The sequence below is a fragment of the Suncus etruscus genome, chromosome 2 (genome assembly GCF_024139225.1).
Source record: "Suncus etruscus isolate mSunEtr1 chromosome 2, mSunEtr1.pri.cur, whole genome shotgun sequence".
Classification (NCBI taxonomy): domain Eukaryota; kingdom Metazoa; phylum Chordata; class Mammalia; order Eulipotyphla; family Soricidae; genus Suncus; species Suncus etruscus.
Window position 1 is genome coordinate 3166171 of NC_064849.1, and position 21883 is coordinate 3188053.

The 21883-nt window shown below is 60.5% G+C and overlaps 1 protein-coding gene across 1 annotated transcript in view; it reads right to left on the bottom strand.

Annotated features, from left to right (window-relative positions):
• NCOR2 (nuclear receptor corepressor 2) overlaps positions 1-21883 on the bottom strand; it is a 65893-nt gene that overhangs the window by 12975 nt on the left and 31035 nt on the right. The window contains 15 exon segments of the mRNA XM_049769271.1: positions 453-603; positions 692-795; positions 893-997; positions 1087-1189; positions 1399-1535; positions 1888-2040; positions 4290-4443; positions 4613-4733; positions 7538-8102; positions 8498-8548; positions 9043-9190; positions 10535-10677; positions 18015-18077; positions 20268-20440; positions 20879-21018. Of these exon segments, the coding sequence (XP_049625228.1) occupies positions 453-603; positions 692-795; positions 893-997; positions 1087-1189; positions 1399-1535; positions 1888-2040; positions 4290-4443; positions 4613-4733; positions 7538-8102; positions 8498-8548; positions 9043-9190; positions 10535-10677; positions 18015-18077; positions 20268-20440; positions 20879-21018 (2311 nt within the window).

Genomic DNA, 21883 nt, shown 5'->3' on the forward strand with positions numbered 1-21883 from the left:
GCTCAGCCCCCCCCCCCCCCCCCCGAGAAGGGCGAGGTCTCATTACAGGAACCCAGAGACATCCAGGAATGGCCCTGATGTTCTCCAAATTAAACCCTGGTTCTGAGCTATGCTTTGGGGAACAGCCACTGGTGCCCTTCAGCGTTCTGTAGGCTCTTCCAGCTGCCCCACTCAGAGCTGCGGCTGCGGGTCTGCAGGGACACCCCAGTGCCTCCTGCCAGCCTGTCAGTCCTCCCTGTGCTGGGCCCAATGCAGCACTTGTACTTTCGGGCAGAGGAAAGGGAGAGGCAGATGCCAGAGAAAAGGAGCAGAGGGAGGAGCAGGGTGGGGAGGAGCAGAGTGGCCATCAGGTCCCTCAGGCTTCTGTCTCTGGGGCCCTGTGTCCACAGCTACCTGGAAATGCCCTTCCCAGCCAGCCCCTGCCCAATCATCCTGGATGAGTCTGGCCTCACCATCGTAAGACAGTACATGGCCCTTCTTGCCCTCGTAGATCACATGCCCCTTGGGCAGCCCGTCATCCCGGCTGCGATCCAGGCGGCTGGGACTGTCCTCGCCCAGGATCCTGGTGATGGTGCCCTTGTACAGCACATCTGCTGGGGTGCCCTGGGGAGGAGAGGGGAGAGGAGCTCCTGAGACCAGGACAGGAGCCCGGAGAGGTGCCCGCAGCCCCCACATGACCCCCAGAACATACGTGGGTGATGGAGCCGCGGTAGGTGATGGTGCCTTCAGAAGGCACACGTGTGCTGGGGGTCCCTTTGGTGATGCTTCCTCCTGACACCACGCCCAGAGACGCCCCTGGAAGACCCGGCTGTTATGGTACTGTGGGTGCTGCCTAGAGCCGCCCACCTCTGGGCGTCACATGCAGAAGGTGCCCTGACCCTGCCACACCCACCTCGCAGCACAGATGTCTCCTGGGCTGTTGGCACCCCCAGGCTCTCCGGGGGTCCGGCCTGGCCGCGGGGAGACAGCTGCTCCTGTTTCACCCCACTGAAGGGCACTGGGGTGAGAGACAGAGTCGTGAGGCACCTCCGTCGAGATGCGGGGCCTCCCCCCGCTCCCCACCCTCTGCAGGCCCCCAATGCTCACCCAGCTTCTTGGGGTCCACGGCAAGGGGCAGCCCAATGGCAGTGGGGCCCACGGGCGCCTTGGCGTGTTCTGAATACGGGACGTGGAGCTGCATCGGCCCCGACTGTGGGAGACAGAGGCAGGGTCACAGCCCCCGACACCCCTGAGCCAGGGCCCCCTCGGAGAAGCTGCCTGGATTCGTGTCTATGCATTCAACTCGTTCTCCAGGGGGGAAACTGAGGCACGAGACAGTTAGGCAGTGCCTAAAGCAGAGCCACGACCACCCACTCTGGCCCCACCCCTGCCACCAGGAGGCGTCCACCTCCGCCTCACCTGGATGAAGCCCAGGGGTCTCTCGAGGACGCTGGGGTGTTTGGTGGAGGAGATGAGGGGCGGCGGGTTGGACATGGTGGACGGCCGTGGCAGCACTGGCCGGGCACCATCTTGCAGGCCCAGAGGCAGAGGGGCACCTGCAGGGAATAGGTGCCATGGGGGGCCGGGCACCCTCAATGTGCCCAGACCTACTGTCTGGTCCTTCCAGCCACCCAGACCCTGCCCAGTGGTCAGCAGCAGCAAACAAGGTGTGCTGGACCAGGGACCCCCACACCGGTCACAGATACCAAAAGTATCTTGGGGGGTCTCAGCTGTAGCCCATGGGTCCTGCCTCCCTCTACCCTCATTTCCCTGGCGGTGACTCTCCAGCTCCCAGCCTAGAAGCACAGCTGATTCCCCTCACACACCCCTGAGCCATTTCTCTCCACCCCAGACCAGGGTCCCCCTCCCTCCTGGACACCCCATTCCTGATGCAGCCCGGCCACTCACCAGGAGGGGCGTAGGAGAAGGCTGAGGGGTCAGGGGCATGCGGGGATGCCTTGATCACCTCCCGCGGGGGCACTGGGAAGGCCAGGCCTGGCGCCCAGCACAGGGACTCAGTGGGCAGCTGTTGACCCTCGGGTGGCCCAAACACGGGTTTCTCTGCGGAGGACACGGGAGTGAGTCAGCACGGGATAGCGGCGGTGTGGCTGGCAGACCCTCTGTTCAGCGGAAGGTGTCTGAAGCCAACTTTCTGCTAGGGGACCCCAAAAGTGTGTGTCCCTGACACCCAGCAAGAGAGCAGAGTTCCAGGGCCAGATACGGAGGGTGGCACATGGCCCACTGGGACCTTGGACACGGTGAGCAGGGAGCCTGCATTGGCAGCATGGACAGATGGAGTCAGGGAAGGGGGTTTTCACGTTAATGGGCAGATCCTGGGGTGACAGACATAGATGTAAGCACACCAGTGGGGACACAGTGATGGCTGATGGGAGCTAGACCCTCCCCTAGGACCTGTAGCCTCAGCTCTGGCCTGAGCCACCTCGGAAGGAACTACAGGCTTCCTCTTAATAGGGAAACTGAGGCACGTGAAGGCACTGCTGCCTGGCCGACGCCCACAGACAGGCTGGACCAAGGCTTCAACACTGACGGCCAGGCAAGTCTCCAAGGCCTGAAACCCGACCTCAGCTTGAAGCTGGGAATGGGGATCAGGCTGGGGCAGCTGGCTGTGAAAAGGGGGAGGGACGGGCCGATGAGAGATCAAAGGTGGCTGTGAATGACTATCAGCCTCAGGCCTGGGGAGTTGGAGACAGCTCGTTTGTGTGTGTGTGTGGGGGGGGGGGCGTTCTTCGCTTCTTCTAGCACCAGGGAGCCTAGTCAGGGCCCCTAGGCTCATCTATCCCACCATCCAACCCAACGGCCAAAGTGGGCAGTGGCTCGGGTCCTCCCAGGATAGATGGATGGGAACAGGCCTGCCCAGGTCATGACTTGTCCCTTCTGCTGGGCCCGGGGAGCCCAAGAGGCCAGCACAGGAGACGTGGGAGACCCGAGGGGTGCTGGGCTGGAATCCACGCAGCCTCTGCCATTCAAAGGGTACTTGCCTGGGGATCTTACATGTGTGTGTTTGTGGCTGATGTCTGGGGATGGCCATGAGGCTCTGGTGGGTCCCAGGAGACAACTAGCTTTGGAGGGCCCTCCCAGATGACTCTGTGCCCCCTCTCAGAGATTCCTAGCGGTCAGGCCCAGACTAGCTTCTGAACCAGCCCCCTGGGCCTCACGAGAGCAGTGAAGCCTCATTCCTCAGCTGCCATCTCAGCGACTACGCCCAAGGGTCACGTAAGCCCTCAACACAGGCACACCACACGAGCATGTGGGTATGTAAGCATAAAGACATGGGACACGTGCACACGCACACGTGCCCAAAAACACAGCACACACGTACAGAAATGAAATACATGCTGCAGTTAGATGACACGTTGGTTTTTTTGTTTATTTATGGTTTTGGGGCCACACCTGGTGAGCTCAGGGGTTACTCTTGGCTCTGCGCTCAGAAATCGCTCCTGGCTTAGGGGGATCATAGACGCCGGGGATCAAACTGTGATCCGTCCTAGGTCAGTGTGCAAGGCAAAACACCCTACCACTGCGCCACTGCTCCAGCCCCTAGATGACACCTTGTTTCACCCAAAACAAAGATTATCCCTGGCTCCTTTGTATTTGTTTGTTTACAAATTGGTTTTACTCAAAACAGAGATTGTCTTACATGCAAACCTGGGCAGGACTGGCAGAGGACAGCCTGAGCTATCTGTCCTTCCTTCCTCACCTGAGGTGGTCTCTGTACTCAATAAAAGTGACAGTCTGGCAGGCAAGTTTGCTCTCTATACGAGGTAAGAGACTGCCTGACTACACGTGTTTCACCCACCCTCAGCCTGGTTTGGATTATTTTGTGTGGTGACCCTGCTCCAGTGGAGACCCACTCACCCAGGGTTAGAAATACACATGAGGGGCATTTTCACACGCTACCAACATGTGAGTGAAAACAGATAAAGGCATGCACAAATTCAGAGACACACATATAGTAACAGAGACACAGAAACACACATGCCACATAATGGCAGACACATTCCTCTGTGTCACACTCACAAATACACACATATACACGATACTAGACACAAATACAGACGCAAAGACATGCACATACCACACTGACAGGCATGCACCATACAATGCACACGAACATCTTCATATACCTCACACTCACACACGTCGACATATACAGATGGACGCAGCAGACACATACAATGTTTGACTAAACAATACAGTGCAGACACACCCACGCACAAATACGCACATACATCCACACTCACACACCTCTGGGACAGGGCACGGGGCCCCTCGGCCTGGCGTCCACTCACCATCCTTGTCTGCAGGGGGTGCAGGGCTCCTGCGTGCGCCCTGGGGACTGCTGCCCGGCTGCTGGGGGGTGTCGGGGTCTGGCTGCAGATGCTGGGCAGGCAGTGAGGCCAGGGCGGGCACATCTTCCCGTGGGGGCTCATGGGCTTTGGGGGCCTGTGGACCGAGGTAGGGACAGAGTTGTCCAGGGCACATGGGACAGGGGAACATGGCAGCTGGGCTCCATCTGTGCCCAGGGACAGTGAGGGGTATTGCCAGCCCCTCAGAGCCATGTCCCGTGGGAAGGGCAGACTGTGGACACTGGCCTGCCTCCAGAAGCACTCACAATGGGGGGGATGGCAGCTGCCCTCTGCTTCAGCTGCTTCAGGTCCAGCGGCTTCTGTGGTGAGGCACTGGCCCTGGTGTCACCGGCTGGGGTGAGGAGGCTGGGCCGCGGGGACAGGAGCCTGAAACAAGCAGAGCAGGTCACCACCGGCTTCTCCCTCCCAGCTCTGAGTGATGGAGGACAATATCCAGGACACCACCAGCTGGCCCCAGGCCGGGAGAGGGTGAGGCTGTGAGCCCCGCAAACCAAACGTGGAACCCTCCCCAGGACAGACCACAAGTGTGTCTGTCACCTAGAACCAGGCGTGGGGACCCAGACTCTGGCCTGCACCATTATGGGCCTTCAGATGCTTCTAGAAAGCCTGCGGCCAAACCTTTGACCCCAGTGAGCAGAGTCCAGGACACCAAAATTGGGGCTGGTGGGGGCAATGGGGACCCTACAAGGGGCTAAAAAACTGACCACTTCGGCCACAGACCAGAAAACTTGCTTGCACCCCACTTCCTGTGGAGCTAAAAATCCCAGGGATACAGGCCATGTGTGTGGGTGCACTAGGACACCTAAAGTGGGTCTGGGGTACCCACCTGGGCAAAGCCATACCCACCCAAGTGCAAGCCTGCCCACAATTACAGACCACGCCCACTCATATGAGACCACATCCCCCAGAGAAGGTGACAGTGAGTAGGGTGAGATGCCTAGGTTGGGGCTACCACCAGGAAAATGGGGTTTGTGGGTGCTCAGCACTGTACCCAGTACCACCACCATTCACCCCCATGGTCCCGTCCCAGCCACTGCCCGTGGATGCCCGGCCCTGTGCTGGCCTCTGGGCAGAGACCCACCTCCCACAGAGCATGGGGGTGTAGTGTCAGGACCCAGACTTAGGGACTGCTGCCTCGGGAGCGGGCAGGTGTGACACAGCCCTCAGGCACCAGTCCCCACTGCCACCAAGGTCGCTGTGACTCGGGCCCTGCCCTCTGGCACAGTGCATGGAAACCTAAATGCCAGGGCAAATGGTGCCAGAGCACACAGCAGGTGCACACCCCAGATCTATATACCCTGATTCCAGCAGCTATGCCAGGAGCCTGAGGGTGCTAACCACCCAAATGTGTAAAACTGCGTGAGTGGGGGTGGCAAGGAGGTCCCCAAGATGGGGTAAGGGGCAGCAGGAAGCACTTCAGCATGAGGGGGCAGGTCAGGATTCCCACAAGGTCCTGAGGAGTGCAGGGCCCCAAGCCCACCTGTCAGACAGGGGCGGGCCCTCAGACGGGCTCATGTTTCCTGTGGGCTGACAGGAATGTTTTGGAACAATGCCTGAGGCTTGCACAAGCCAGTGACTGCGCCGGCAGCCACAGACTCCAGCTCTTCCATGGCCTGGCCGCTGTCTGGTCTGACTCACTCAGCTCTGGGGAGTCAGGCAGCCGGCGGCAGACACAAAAGCACCCCCAGGCGGCCACGCCAAGGACTGCATCGTCTCCACTGAGCTGGGACCCACCCCCAGGAGTGGGCATGATGGGCTCTCCCACCAGGCTCTGGGCTCATCGAAGCTGGGATGTATGGCCCCCACCCCAAATTAGGGTTCTGTGGGACATAGACCATAGCCCCTCCCGCAGGAATCTTGGGGTCCCCAAGGTTAATAAATAATTCCCAGGGACATTGCCTCGATCAAAGCTAGGGCTGGAGGGCAGATCCAGTCCAGGCAGCCACATGTCTCTCCCTTCTCCAGCTTCGAGGCGGTTCACCTGGAACCCTCGTCCTGTCCAGGCCATTGCACCCCTGTGCCCCATGTGGCTGGCCAGTAGAGGGCAGTGGGCCGGCCTGTGTCCAGCCTCTCCATCTGAGGATGGGGGAGGACCGGCCTGTGGCTCAGCCAGGGCGGAACACGCCAGGTGTCCTGAATCCAGGCCCAGAATGGCTCCTCAGGGAGCAGAGTTGGACCGTGAGCAGAAAATGCAGCCAGAAAACAGCACAGCCCAGGGAGGTCCAGGGAAGACTTGGGGGCTGATGGCCCTTCCAGTCCAGACTCTGGGATGAGATATTGTGGTCGCCCCTGACCCCAAGAACAACTCTGATATCTTCGTGGCTGGCAGGAGAAGTGGCCTGAGCACACCCCCCCAAGCAAACCAACCGTAGCCTTGTTCATCAGGAGATGCTTCTCCTCTAACTCAGAGCAGCCCCTGGGGACAGAGCTCGGGAGCAGAGGAAGAGGCAGCTCCTTCTGCAACACCGAAGGAATCCACTCTGGGTATGGAACTTTCTAGAACGGAACACAGCCCAGGTGGTTCATGGGGGACGGGAGTAACCCAGGGGACCAGACTCAGATTTTTCCTTCCCCTATCTCTGCCCCGACTTCCTGTGGCCTGAGGGAGAGAGAGGAAACAGCAGACATAGCTGGAGGAACAGAGACTGAGAAAGCAGAGGGAGGCTCGGCTGCCCTTAACGTGCCCATCTGGTTTCGCATCAGGACCACGGCGGGTTGGAGCCCACCTCCTGTGCCTGCCCACTCCCACGCCTGACAGCCTGTCCACAGGGGAGGAAACTGGGAGCCAGTCTCAGCTCAGTGCTGGCAGCCCCACACTCTGGAATTCTCCTGCTGAGAGCAGCCTGGCTGTGAAGCTTGGCCCCATGGGCCCCAGGGCCCTTGCATCGGTCATTTCACCCAGGGAGGAGAAACTGCACCCCCGTGATGTCGCTGCTAAGAGGAGATTGCAAGAAGCTCTGGGTGGGCCCTGGATCAGGGGTGACCCCGTCCAAACCTAGAGGAACCTCAGAGAGATGCAGATGCCCCGCCCTCGGCAGAAGGCAGCCGTGGAAGCTCCAGAAAGAAGCTTCTGAGACAATCCTGCCTCTGCTTTGCCTGGAAATTGCTTATGGCTCATCAAGGCCAACCCCTGGCTGCCCATCTCCCCCCGTCCCCTGACGCCCCCCAACCTGTTCTTGTCGCCGCCTTCGGGCTCATCTACTTCATCGGCACTGCAGGTGGCGCTGGAGTCGCTGTCCTGGGGGGCACCCGAAGCCTTGGGCACGGCTGCTTTGGCCCCAGGCCCGACACCCTCCTTCTCCACCTTCAGGGCTCCCTCAGCCACCGCCTCCGAGCTGGCCTCTGCACTGGCCTTGCTAGGCACGTCCTCGGCTGCCTCCTCAGAGCTCTCAGTCTTGACGGTGACCGAGGGTGCTTCCCCGGGCTGGTCGGCAGGACCGGCCTCGGGACAGGGCTCCTGCTCATCCTTGGGTGCAGCTGGGGCTGCCTCCTCCATGGGTGCTGTGGTTGGGGGCACAGTGGGCTCAGGGGGTGCCGGTGGGGGTGTAGGGGACTGAGCGGATTCCGGGGCAGGCGTGGGCTCAGCGGGGGCCGGGGTGTCATCAGGCGTCGGGGTGGGTGGCTGCGGGGGCGGTGCTGGGGTGCCAGGGGCAGGTGCGCTGGGCCCTGAGTCCTTGGCGGCTTCAGTGCGGGGCGACGGAACGCTCTCGGTGTCAGAGCTGTTGGTGACGGCAGCTGCAGAGCGGGGGACAAACAGAGCTGCTCTGGGGGCCCCTGTGGGTTCAAGGCCCCTCCAAGCCTCAGTTTCCCCATCTGGATAATGTGTGTCCAGGAGGATCCTGTGACCAAGTGGCCGGGGCTGCCTAGGTTTCCCTGATGTGACACCAGGGAAGGGCCAGTGCATGTGGGGGGCCTTCAGCAGAGCCCCATCCCTTGCCACTGTGGACTTCAGAGCAATCAGGAGGAATTGGGGAAACATTGGTGGGAAAGGAGCAAACAGCCATCAGTGGAACGGTGTGGGGAACAGACACTGCACTGCCCAGGGTTGATCGGAGACAGCAGCAAAGTGCTCAAAGTGGAGGGCTAGGGGACCCCTGCCCCAGCGAACCTGGGTTGCCCACAGCTCGTACCTTGACCACTGCACTCCCCCCTGGGCACCTCGTTCCCGGAGGGCTGTAGAGCTGAAAAGGAGAGAGAGTAGGTGAGCAGTGGACAGAGGGTGGGAGGGGAAGAAATGCAAGGTGCGGGAATTGGGCTGTGGGGGGCTACCAGGAGCACAGGGGACTGCAGCCAACAGCTAGCTTGTACATGAGGCCCTCTGCGTGGTCCTTGGCCAGGCCCTTGCGTGGTCCTTGGCCAGGCCCTATGCACCTTGGCATTCCTGACCCGGTGCCTCCCCGTTCTCTATGAGGAAACTGAGGCACCAAAGTAAGTAGGGGGAGGCACACTGGGGAGAGCATAGGCCTGAGGGGGCCTCAAAGAAGCTTGTGGCCTAGCTTCAGGCAGCTACTCCCATTAGGCGCAGCGAAATCAATGACCACTGGGACTGGCAATGGTGTCACCATCAGCCCCGCTCATCACCCTCATCCTCACCACCGCCACATCACCACCTCCATAACCACCACCACCACGACCACCAGTCACCACCCAGCCCTCCCCACTACCAGTCTCCTACCCTCGGCGTCCTCGGGCGCCTCCTCCTCGTTCCCGCTGGTGCCTGAGGCCTCCATCTCTTCCTCCTCCACCACGGGCGGGAAGGCCGCCTCCTCGCTGGGACCTCCCGGGCCTTTCTTCTTTTTCCTCCGTGCATTCCGCTCCTTCTCCTGGGGCGGGGGACGGCAGGCCTGAGGCTGGGCCAGGGCTGCTCGGGACAGGGCCTGGTAGTGCCATGGCCGCACCTCAGTCCCGTGGGAACTCGGGGCACCTGAATTTACTGACTGACCAAGTAAGTGACTGGTGGCAATGGGGCTTGAGCATCCAAGGGGGCTTAGAACCAGGTAGATCCTGGGCCAAAGCTCGCTGGAGTAACCTGGGGATGGGGTACGTCCCTGCAGACCCGGTGTCATGGTGTTGGGGGGGGGCAAGGATGGTTCTGAGACAGCTGCCCCCGCATGGCCAAAGCTCCATGCAAGCATCTCTAAGAGGGTCACACCAGCTGGGGCAGCCAGATAGGGGATGTATTTGGACCCTGGGCAGGGTGGCCCAATGTCGGCCAGGCTGGTGCTAGTAGATATGCTGCAGCTCGAGGGCTCCCCACGCCAGCCTGACCCCGGAACTGAATGATGCTACATTGTGCCCTTGCTGATCATTTGGCCCAGCCTGCTCTTGGCTACCCAGAGACTCCCCAAGACCCAACGCAAACCTGGGGAAGGGCAATATCACTTCCTATCCCACCCTCCTCCTGGTTCTGCCCCTCAGAACCACCCCTGTGTGCCTCTGAGTGCGAGTCAGGACACAGATCTGCTCCCTGGGATAGGAACAAGCTCCCTAAGACACTGGGGACAGGACATCCCGACACTGGCCAGACTCTGGGCTCAGTTATACCAAAGCTCGAGGTTCTAGTGATTTTCCTGCTTAGACACAGAGCAGGGGTTCCCCGACCCCACTGTCCACACTGCTAGTCCTCTGGCCTTTTAAATCCCCATGCTCAAGTTTTGGGGTCCCAGCAGAGCTGGGGTACCTTCTGCCTGTTCCCACCATTTTTGGGGGACACAGGAAGGGGGAGAGTGCTGGGCCAAGCTCAGTCTTCCGGGGTCCCTTAACCCCTGGGAGTTCTGAATGCCAGTTCTGGTCATTGGGGGGGGGGGGGACAGGGCTCATCCATCAGTGACTTGGGACCCACCAGGACTCAGCCTGAGGCTGCACCCCTAGTGAGCCCCAGATCTACACCACCCCAGGTCCTGCCCTGCTCCCTGGATGGGTGCTGGAGAAGCAGGGGAGTGACTGAGGGCTCAAGGGAGGGGAGTGGGGGCCCTCACACTCAGTCACTGCCTAGGAACCCCCAACACAGCTTCTAGGGTCTGGGGAAGTTGAGAAGGAAGAGGGTCAGTGGGAGTCCACAGCAGCCAAAGGCCCAAGTGGGGGCTGCCAGTGGGGGATGTGCCAGTCCCCAGCCCCTTGGGCCCCCAACCCCGCTACCCTGCAACCCCGACCCTCGATCCCCTCACCATCTTGAGCTTGTGCTGCTGTAGGATCTCGTCCAGGTTCTGCCTCTTTTTGTAGTTGAAGTAGAAGTTCTTACACTGAGACACGGTCTTGGACCCCACCATGCGTGCAATGGCCGACCAGTTGCGGCCGTGTTCCAGGAGGCCTGGGGAGAGGCTGCGGTCAGAGGTGCAGGGGTGCTGGCCAGACGCTCAGACCTGAAACCTATGATGTGCCCCGAATCCTTGGCAAGAGCACAGGGGCAGGACCCAGCCCTTGAGGTGACACCACCCAGGTCATCCCCACTGTGATTCGGGGGACCCTCCGCTTTGCCTCTCTGGAGCCCTGCTTAGGGATGCTGAGACCAGGAGCGTCCCGGTGGGGGAAGGGGGATGGGCCCAAAGTTCTCCCTGAGACGCAGAGCAGCTGACTCAGGGCCCAACAGGTGGGCTTAAGGACAGGGAACCTGGACCTCATCACAGCCACTTCCCACCATTTCCCCGGCGCCTGATGTGAGGGTCTTAGAAACAGTGGAGCAACAGAAGACCCCATCAGAGGAAGCCCCACACTCCCAAAGCCCTGCCCATGAGCGTGGCTGAGCTCAGCAATATTGCAGCCTGTCGAGGCGGGTCACAGCCATCTGTGTACACACACACACACAAACGAACATACACACACTCACACAGAGAACAGACACACACATACACTCAGACACAAGCACACACAAACAAATACATACACACACACACTCACATGGACACACGGTCCCCTGGCCCCACTCAGGGACCGAAGTGCCCATCCCAGCCAGAGCCACTGAAGTCCAAGACAACAAGTAGGCAATGAACAGAGCGACCAGCACAGGGTCAGGGGCAGGAGAGCTGGGGTCACCGTCTAGGGGCCTCACGTCCTCCCTCCATTCATCCGGACACAGCCCTTTGGCCCTTTCACTCTGCACGTAGCGCTGAGGACAGCCATGGGCCCAGTCCCAGATCCCCAGACTCTCCTCAGACCCTTTTCCTCTCGCACGACCCTCCCTGGGGGCAGACCCGGGCTCAGAGGGGCACAAGCCACACAGAGAGCTCAGAGAGCTCACAGGCGGGCCGGGCAGGCAGACAGATGGGCCACCTTCTGCCTGCGACAGCCCTGAGAGCCACGTGGCGGGCTGAGGTTCCTCAAGGGCAGCGGGGCCGGGCCAGGCCGTGGGAGCCACTGTAACCCGGCCCCTGACCTTCCCTCCGCCCGCGACAGCAGCTGCCCGTCCACGGCCGGCGGGGCCTGGCTTATTTATATTTCTCCAGCCGGGGCCAAGAGCGCCTGGCAAAGCCCGCGCCAGGCCGGAACCCCAGGCGGAGAGGGCGGGTCCCCCATCTGGGCTGGGGAGGCCTGACCACCCCCCCCCCAAGGCTCGCGCAGCCACTCGGATAAAGGACAGAGGCTTAGCGTCCGGTTGGGGCCGAGCGGCCTCCTTGGACAGAGCAGGAGGTGGGCTCAGAGCCGTCCGCACAGGCTGACACACGGCGGGCTCCTGGGTCCCGTGCCAGGAATCCCATCATTGCGAGGGTGCAAGCCCAGACGCACTTCAAACGGCCCCACCAGCCAGCCCAGGTGCCCAAGACCTCATACACCGATCCACATGAAAGCTCCAAGGAGGGGGATGACAAGTATGTGGAAACCCCTCCCCCCAAAGTCCCCCCAGACCCGGGTCTTGCCCTTTTTTAAGAGGGGACACAGAGCTAAAAAAGCAGGGAAGGGGCCCTGGAAGAGAAAACGCAGTTTCAAGTCCCCTACCCCCATGCCAGCCCCTGTCACCCCCTGGCTGGGGACACTCACATCCTCTCATCTGTGTCTCTCCCTCGGCCAAGTTTTCCGGAAACATCCGCCCTGGGGAGGGTGCTCCAGGGAGCAGTGCGGACGGAGGGTGGCGGGCGGAGGCGGGAGGCTTGGGTGCTCGGTGCAGCTCTGGCGTCTGCGCTCTCTCTCTCTCTCTCTCTCTCTCTCTCTCTCTCTCTCTCTCTCTCTCTCTCTCTCTCTCCCCCCCTCCCCCCGTCTCTGTCTCCTCTGTCTGTCTCTGTCTCTCTCTCGGGTGCTCAGTGAGGCTCTGGCGTCTCTCTCTCTCTCTCACTCGCTCGCTAGCTTACATCCTTGTCCCTCGAGGCAGGCAGGCGGGCAGGCAGGCGGGGAGCGAGGAGGCGGGGGCTGGCTCCCAGGAGGGTGGGACATGCTCCAGGGCCGCTCCTCCTCCTCCCCCCCTCCTCCTCTTCCCCAGTCTCCAGCTGACACCCCCCCCCTTCGCCCCCACTGGCCCCCTGCAGCTGCGCTGGCACGGACCGAGGTGCCCTTCACCGTGGGAGCGTCCCTGCGGGAAGTTGTCAGCGGTGAGGACAGGGGCCTGCCAGGTGCCACCAGCCTCCTGCCACCGCCTCTCTAACACTGGCGTAGGCGGATGGAGGCCGGGCGCTTCCAAAGCCTGCCGGCCGACAGCCCTCTGCTGGCCGATCCGATCCGAGCTGAGCCCTCGGCCGACAGCCCGCCCGCCTGACCCCCGTGCAGGACTGAATGTGACCTCCAGACACAAGGTTGGCTGTCGGGGGCCGGGCTTGGGCACGACTGGGGCGGGCACTGTGGCCGAAGCCCACTTGGCAGGTTCCCCCCCGCCCCAACCCGTGGCGTCAGCAGCAACAGCGGGAGAGCAGATGAAGGCTCAGAAAAACAGTGTTTCTCCGCCTGGCAGCCAGAGCGAGAGCTCAAGGCTCCTTCCGCTGTCCCCCCCCCCTTGCCAGCCCACCGGGGGGCGCCCTTGGAGGTCTGGGAGGGAGCTCAGGGCTGTGGGCGGAGGTGCGGCGGGCTGAGATTCTGGGAGGAGGCACTGGGGATTTCGAGAGAGCCCGGAGCTTCCGACAGGCACAGACCCCACCATTCCAGGGGCAGGCAGGCAGGCAGGCAAGGGGGGTTGGCCAGCCTCCTCGTTCTCCAGCCAGGCCTGTCCCCCTGCACCTGTCACCAGGCCCCACTGCCCCCACAGGGTTGAAAGTTTAACTGGGTGAACTTTGGAGTGCCATCGGGTCACCACTGAGCCGTCTCAGGGCCACTGACCAGCCGGTCCTTCTAGCTCTCCACTTGCCCTGCCATGCTGGGACCTCAGGGGCTCATGGACAGCTCTAATGTGCCCCTGGTCCCCGAGCTCCCTCCACGGGGGTGAGGCCACTGCGCCCATCAGGGAGGGAGGAGGCCTGATAGGTCTGCACCCAAAGCAAAGCTCTCAGAACACGACCAATTTGGGGACCCCTGAGGCTGGCCTCGGGTGGGACAGCCCCAGAACGGCTCTACCTCCTCCTGATGCGGCTCTCAGGTGCTCCCAGGGACCCTCGCATCCTAGAATGTGGTTCTCAGCCCTGACTGCACCCCCGTCTCCAGCTCTGCATCTCTACACCCTCTTGAGCTCACCCCCTAAGGGGGCCCCTGATACCCTCCCAGCCATCCCCACCCATGCCCCATGGCGCTCCCCAGAACCAGAGTCTGCCCAGTGCTCTGTGGTGGGTGGCACACCCCAACCAACCCACTTCCAATTTCCAGGGAAAGGAGTTTCGCTCTGGAGCGGGCAGGAACTAGGAAGTGAAATCGAGCAACAGGAAGTCAAACGGGGGTGGTGGGGGGGGGTGTGTGTGACTCAAAGTCGGGCACGGGAGAGGGGATCCCCTGGGGGGGGGGCTCCTGTGGGAGTCTGGGCCCCACCTGCCCCTTCTGATACGCTGATAGATACCAATCGCTGGTGCCCGCCCACCCTCGGTGCCAGGTAAAAGCACCCAGCACCCCACAGCTGGGACTGGTTGGGCCTTGCTCTGGAACCCAGAGCCCCCCTTTTCCCAGGAGCCCGGCTCCCCTGAGATCCCCCCACTTTTCTCCTCTCACCAGGAGGAACCTGAGTTTCCCACAGGGGTCCACCAGGAGAACCCTGCCAGGAAACAGGATTTTCTGCTCACACACGTGGAGGGAACCCCAGTGGACTGTACCCGCTCTAGGCTACTTCCTAAGCTCAACCCACCCACCCACCTGCCCGCAGGAACACGCCTGCCAGCATCAAGCCCACCTTCCTTGGTGGGCACCCGAGCCCTGGGTGGGCGGGATCTGTAGCTCCACACCCGGACCCAGAGAACTCTGGAAAAGGCCCCATTGTGGCCTCGACACCACACAGGAGGACAGGAGCCAGCTCAGACCTCAGCTTCCTCCTCCAGAGCGGGCCCGTGTGTACAGTTGTGTAATACACGTGTATATAGATGTGTGCAGGTGTGTGCATGTACATGAGGGCGCTGGGTAAGATTCAGGAGCCAACTCCCACAGGGGCCAGGCCGCAGTGCCCAGGAGGCAGTGGATGTGCCCGACATCCTGCCAGCGGCCTTCCCAGTAACCAGCTCAGCCCTGATGCTGAGGTCGGAGAGGGGCTGAGGCCCACCACTCCTGCCCAGTGGAGACCTGCTCAGCCCTAGGCACATCACTAGCCCCGTGTACAGTGGGGTGAGAGTTGGGGGGGGGCTCTGCTCAGCCCTCAGGGTGGCCACGGCCACCGCGCCCATCAGCTGAGCCCCGTGCAGGGCAGAAAGCAAGTCTTGCCTCCCCCAGAGACCACACGGGGAGCCTGCAGCAAGGGTGGCTGGGGTGAGGCTGGCCTGCACCCCTCTGATCCTCTCTCTCCCTCCCCACCCAGCAGATTGCTGAAGCCAGGCTGTTGGGCTAGTCCTGGGCTACCCTGAGCCTCCAGAGCTGCAGCCTGGCCGGGGGAGGGGCTGCAGGAACCTCGGGCAGACACGGGCTCCAGCACTGACCTTTCCCAGGGGAACCGGCCTGGCCTGCCCTCCTGCCCGGGGTGGCCCAGGGCCAGCTCCCTGGGGCTGCCAGTTCCTGCTCATGCTCAGTCCCCCGCGTGGCTGAGTCCAGACAGGCAGCCCCACGGCATGGCATGTCCATGGGCGAGAGGCGAAGGTGGCCTGGACTGGAACCAGCGTCCTCCACAGCCATCCTCCTTCCTGCCTCCCTCCCCTCCCCGCTGGGTTCCAGAAGCTTCTTCCAGGCAACACTGAGCACCCAGTCACAGCCCCTTTTGGGAGCAGCTGGCAACAGGGCAGGCGGTCCTGCTCAGGGGACACACACAGGAGTGGCCAACCAGAACTTGAACAAGAGCAGATGCTCTGCCAGCTCGGGGCACCTGCTGTGAACTCGGTGTGTGTTCACACACACTGGGGGACGGTGAGTACCCCCCCATTCAGGTGGGGTACACTTTCCAACAGGCACATATGTGACCCGGCAGCCCCAGGAAATTAATATTGGGGAGAACAACCTGGAGGGGGGGGGGGAGGCACAGAGGGGTCAGAGAGATAGCACAGCGGTAGGATGTTTTTACTTGCATGCAGCCGAACTGGGATGGACCCGGGTTCGATTCCCCGAATTCCATATGGTCCCCAGAGCCTCCAGGAGCAGAGCCAAGAGTAATCCCTGAGCACTGCTGGGTGTGGCCCCAAAACCAAATCAAAACAAAAAAAAAAAAGGCAGAGAGGTCAGTGCTTCGGCTGAAGGCCACACAGCAAAGGCTGGAGAGTGGTGAGGAGAGAGAACACAGTGGGTGGGTGGCTGAGCACCACTGAGCACCCTAGCACTGCCCGGTGGACCCCAACAAGCAAGGCTGAGGTCTGGATTCTGGGCCTTGCAGACACCAGCTTCTTTGCTTTAGGATCCTCCAGCCCCAGCCCCAGCATGAATGGCCCTGCAAGGGGGCTGGAAGGGCCTGGCACAGCAGGTTCTGGGGCCTCTCCAGGGTCTGTGGGGACTGCAAGGCATGTCTGGGCATCGTGGGTCCCCTCCCCCGCGGGAACGTGGTCCCGGCAGCTGCTGTGAGCCGTGACTGCAGCCGGCAGGGCCTCCTGGCGTGAGCACGCATGTCACCAAGCAGGGCCCCGCTCCGCTCTGAGGGGGCTGCCTTGGGCACCCTGTGAGCTCAGCGCCGCCGCCGCCGCCAAGGGCCAACCTTGAGACGCCGCCACGAGCCACCACGGCGGGTGACTCATCTCGCCGTGCTCCCACCCCCTTCCTCGATTGTCCTTCTTCGAGGGACAGAGGGCAGCTGCCACTTCCCGGCTGCGGGCAGTGGGGAGGACAGACACCAGAAAAAGGGTTGCCATGGTGACGGCTGCATGGAGGAGTGGATTTGGTGGGCGCCCCCTTGCAGAGCCACACTTCCCAGCCCACAATGACGCTACGCACATGGCCCCCCATACACGTGGTTCTATGCACACAGCACCATAACACACGAGCCACAAAATCCTATGCACACACGCTACTATGTGTGACCCTACACATAGGGTCTTACGCACACAACCCCCACATAAGCATCCATGCCCAAGGAGGGCAACCCCCGGCCCCAGGTCCAAAAGCAGACTGGCTGGCCAGCAGAGCCTAGGCCCTCCTATGCCCAGAGTGTACACAGGCAAGGTTAGGGAGGCCTTGCACAGGAAGGGAATAATAGCAAGATACTGGTAGAATGTCCTGGAACTGTGTGGTAGTGGTGGTGGTGGTGGTAGAGGGAATAACAGGGGTGCTGGGAAAATGTTCCAGAACTGTGTGGCAGTGAAGGGAGCAGGAGGGATGCCGGGAGAAAGTGCTAGAACTATGTGGTGGTTGTTGAGAGTTAACAGGATTGCTGTTAGAATGTTCTGGAACTGTGTGGTGGTCGAGGGAGTAACAGGAAAGCGGTAGAATGTTCTAGAACCAAGGCAGTGGAGGAAATACAGGCATGATGGTAGAACATTCTGGAACTATGCGGTGAAGGGAGTAACAGGAATGCTGGTAGAACATTCTAGGACTCTATGGAGGCAGAGGGAGTAACAAGAATGCTGATAGGATGTTCCAAAGCTGTGTGGTGGTAGAAGGAGTGTAACAGGGGTGCTATGGCAGAATGTTCTGGAATTGTGTGGTGGTGACGGGCGATGCTCAGGAGCCCTGACGCACATTTTACGACGTGGCGACATTTTGCCAACGTTCAACAGAAACGGGAGAAACGGTATTTCTTAGGGCTTCACTGGCCGGAAGCTCAGAGAAGCCACAATGGCCGTGGGGAGAGGAGGAGACAAGGCCCAATGGCCTGCAGAGGAGAGAGCAGGCCCCACAGCTACACGGACTCTCAGGGCTGACAGCCAGTCCAGCCCCATGCCCGCCAACTCCACATGAACAACAGCAAAGCCACTTCCCTGTGTGGCACGAGTGAGAATGCAGCATGGCCCCACTGTGCTCCCCACTGTTTCCAACTGTGCCGGCCCCAGCACCTCCATCACAGACGCGAAACACCAGGCCCAGGCATGGGGAGCCATCATGGTCCCCAAGGGGGCAAAGAAACAGCACCTCGCCCCTAGCCCAACCCTGGAGATGCCCCCGAGCACCCCTGCATGAGCAGCAGAAGCATCCCGTGTGTGTCGCACCAGTGGTAGACAGTCCACAGAGCCCCGGAACCGGTCTCACCTTTCTTGGCAGTGCCCATTTCCTCCTCAGTCCAGCGGGAACTCTCGTTCATCTCCATGGAGGCTGAAAGGCAGGACGGGCCCCCATCAGCGCCACCATGGGTGTGCTCAGCGGGGGGGCCCCCCGGCTTGGTCAGAGAGCCTCCTGCCTCTGATGTGCTCAGGTGGGGTGAGCAGAGGGCGTGCAGGCAGGAGGGACACTGTCTTCCAAGTTGGGCTCCAGGTGGCGACGGCAGCTGTCGTGGGCAGAGCCCGCTGCTGCATTCGCCCGTCAATCCTCACCCATCACTACTCATGAGGCCTCACTAACTGTGGTGCCTGTGAAGGTTCTGGGAGGAGAGGGGGGACTCTAAGGTCACCCCCATCCAGGGACCCTTGAGGACACGGCTGGGAGTAGGAGTTGTGAGGGGTAAGAGCAGGGCCGAGCAGTCCTTGAAGGAAGGGATGGATCCTCTGAATAGGTGGGCAGGTGTTGGCATAAGCGGTCTTCACTATTCTGTATAACTCTTGTCACCCCTCCCTAGGCTAAATGCTAGTATTACCTGATGGTCAGACCAGCCCACTTCTGGGAGGGGTCTATGGAAGGTAACAAAGGGGTTGCCCCAGGGATCGAGAAGGGACTGAGCAAGAAGCTCAGCAGAAGTAGGCAGCACGGAGAGGTGGCAGAGTCAGGATTAGATGCAGGGCAGCTGAAGGAGACTGCTTAGAAGGTTAGCTTTGCTGCCATGTAAGATTCACACATGGTGGTTAGAGCCTTGTACTAAAGCTGATGTCTCCTGAACCTGACTGCTTGTGGATCATTTCCTCGCCGTTACCCTGAATCTGCCTGCAGACCCGCCGGCTAGAAGGGGTTGAAGGCGCCTAGCTTGGCTGAGAAAGGATCCACCATCATCACCAGCACAATCCACAACTCGTATTAAATTAGTTCTACAATTCTTGTTTTGTGTGTGTGTGTGTGTGTGTGTGTGTGTGTGTGTGTGTGTGTGTGTGTGTGTGTGTGTTTTGGTTTTTGGGTCACACCTGGCAGTACTCAGGGGCTACTCTTGGCTCTATAGTAAGAAATTACCCCTGGCAGGGTCAGGGGACCATATGGGATGCCGGGATTTGAACCACCGTCCTTCTGTAAGCAAGGCAAATGCCCTATCGCTGTGCTATCTCCGGCCCCAATTCTACAACTCTTTGTTTTTATTTTTGTTTTAGGGCCACACCAGGTGATTGATGCTCAGGGGTTGCTCCTGGCTCTGCGTTCAGAAACTGACCATAAAGGACGCCGGGGATCAAACCCAGGTCTGTCCTTCGTCAGCCGTGTGCAAGGCAAGCGCCCTACGGCTGTGCTATTGCTCCGGCCTCAAGTATAACTCTTTTGGTTGGCGTTTGTCACTCACTGGATTGAAGCATCCTCTGGATTGGTCCCTTACCCTACCTGTTCTTCACCTCAGGGTGTGGTCTTAGGCTCCCCAATAAAGACCCTGGGTCTCAGGGAAAAGCTGCTTGCTGTTTCAGTTTTTCCATGACTGAGCAATCTGCTTCTTTTTATTTTTTGGGTTTTTGAGCGACACCCAGCGGCATTCCAGAGGTTACTCCTGGCCCTACACTCAGAAATCGTCTCTGGGGGGCCGGAGAGATAGCACAGTGTAGGGTGTTTGCCTTGCACATAGCCAACCCAGGATGAACATGGGTTTGATTCCTGGCATCCCATACAGTCCCTTCCAGGAGCGATTCCTGAGTGCAGAGCCAGGAGGAACCCAAGTGCCGAAACAGTTTTGTTGGCTCCCAAACAAACAAAAACAAAAAAAAGAAATCGCCCCTGGTAGGCTTGGGAGACCATATAGGATGCTGGGAACCGAACCTGGGTCCATCAGGGGTCAGCTACTTGCAAGGCAAATGCCCTACTGCTGTGCTAACGCTCCGACCCTTGAGCTATTTGCTTCTTAGGAGAGGAGGCTTAAGTGTGGGAGTTCCTGAATCTGTTTTATCCTCTTAACAGTGCGTGGATTATTTCCTGTGTCGGCATTTGCTTCCAAACCCACGCCCCTTCAATCTCCTGGGATTGGGGCATGAGGGCTTCCGCTGTGGGCAGGGGGAGGCTGGCCCAAACCATCACCCCTAGTCACCCCCAAAGCAAGTGTCCAGGTGGCCAGAAGAGCAGAGGCCACCCTGCCCCCTAGTGGTTGACTCCAAAACCTCACTATCTGCTGGGGTGATGGCAGAAAATTTGGGGCTGTAGAGGCCAGGCTGGGGCATGGACACTCACCAAGCTCGGCACTGTGTGGCGGGGCCACGGCCTCCTCACTGTGGGCCTCGCTGGCCATGGAACGCGTGATGCGGCCTTTGCGCCGGCCCTGGCTGTTGGCCGTCTTGCGGCCCTTGGAGGCCACGGCCTCCTTCTCGTCATTGTCTTCGCCTGAGGTGTCATCCGCCTTCTCCCTGCGAGCCAGAGGGAGATGAGGGTTTCCCGGGTCCGGCCCTCCAGTCCTCGTGTACCCCTCTTACCACCCGTCACAGCCTCTGCCCAGAGGGGCTGGCACCACTGTGCCTCCTGCCATCCTGGAGTTCCTTGCTGGCCACCAGTCACCCGTCCCCCTTTCCATCTTCTCAGAGCCTGGCCAGGGTGTGTGGGACCCACAGGGGCAGAGGCACGGAAGCCGCATTCTTTCTTGCGGCTGTTTTATTGGTGCCACACCCAGGAGTGCTCAATGGACAAGAGGGGATGCTGAATATTGAATTTAGATCTTGTCCAAGATACCTACGGTGCAGAGGGTGGACAGCCCATGGACACAGCTCCCCCCATGGCCCAGTCCCCTTCACCCTCAACACACACCCCCCACGACACATGGCTCCTCACGGCACACGCCTTGCCCTTACTTGTTGAGTTCCTCCTTCTCGTTGTCCAGCTCCGGCTTTTCCTCCTCCTTCTCAGCCTCCCGCTCCTTCTCCTTCTCCTCCTTCTCCTCCTGGCTGTTCCGAGGCATCTGCTGCTGTTGCTGCTGCTGTTGCTGTTGGGGACACACACAGGTGGGGTGAGGTTCAGCGTTTGGGCTGTTTTGGGGCTGGAGGGGGGGTCACCTGAGCTCAGAAGCCAGAGCTCCAAGGTAAGGCAGGGCAGGGCTAGGAGGGGGCTCCTTTCACGGCCCACCGCCCGACGACCAACTGTGCAGCCTTCCCCGAGTCTCCCCTGGGAATCTGGGGTGTGGCAAACCCAGGCAAGGCTGCAGGACAGCGTCAGGCCGGGGCCCCCAAGTGGGACGCCTGCCAGCTGGGGAGGACGCGGTGAGCAAGGTTGGGGGACACACCCTAGCAGCTGGGCTCCGCCTTCAGGCCTCCAGCTCCCTCCACATCCTGAAAATGGGCCATCGAGAGCGGAATGGTCTACCCCCACATGGGTTCAAAGGCCCTGGAGACTTTCATCTTGGCCCAGTAGCGGGGCCCCAAGAGGGGCAGAGAATGTCTGAACACCCAGCACCCTAGCCTACCCTGCATGGCAGACCATCCCTATCTCGGCCCATCCAGCTGGGAACCAGCTCCCAGGGTGTGGGGCTCCACATGGCTCCCAGCAGCATGCAAGAACCAGGAGCAGAGCGGGTAAGGAGGCTGGGACCCCAGAACCTAAACCCCAGTACTTGGGGAGGGCCTGGGGAGTGAATCTTTTTTTTTCTTAATTTATTTATTTATTTAGGTTTTTGGGCCACACCTGGCAGCTCTCAGAGGTTACTCCTGGCTCTGCACTCAGAAATCTCTCCTGGCAAGCTTGGGGGACCATAGGAGATGCTGGGAATCAAACACGGGTCTGTCCCAAGTCAGCAGCATGCAACACAAATATCACTGTGCTATCACTCCGGCCCCAGGAGTATGTGTGTGTTGAGAGTGTGT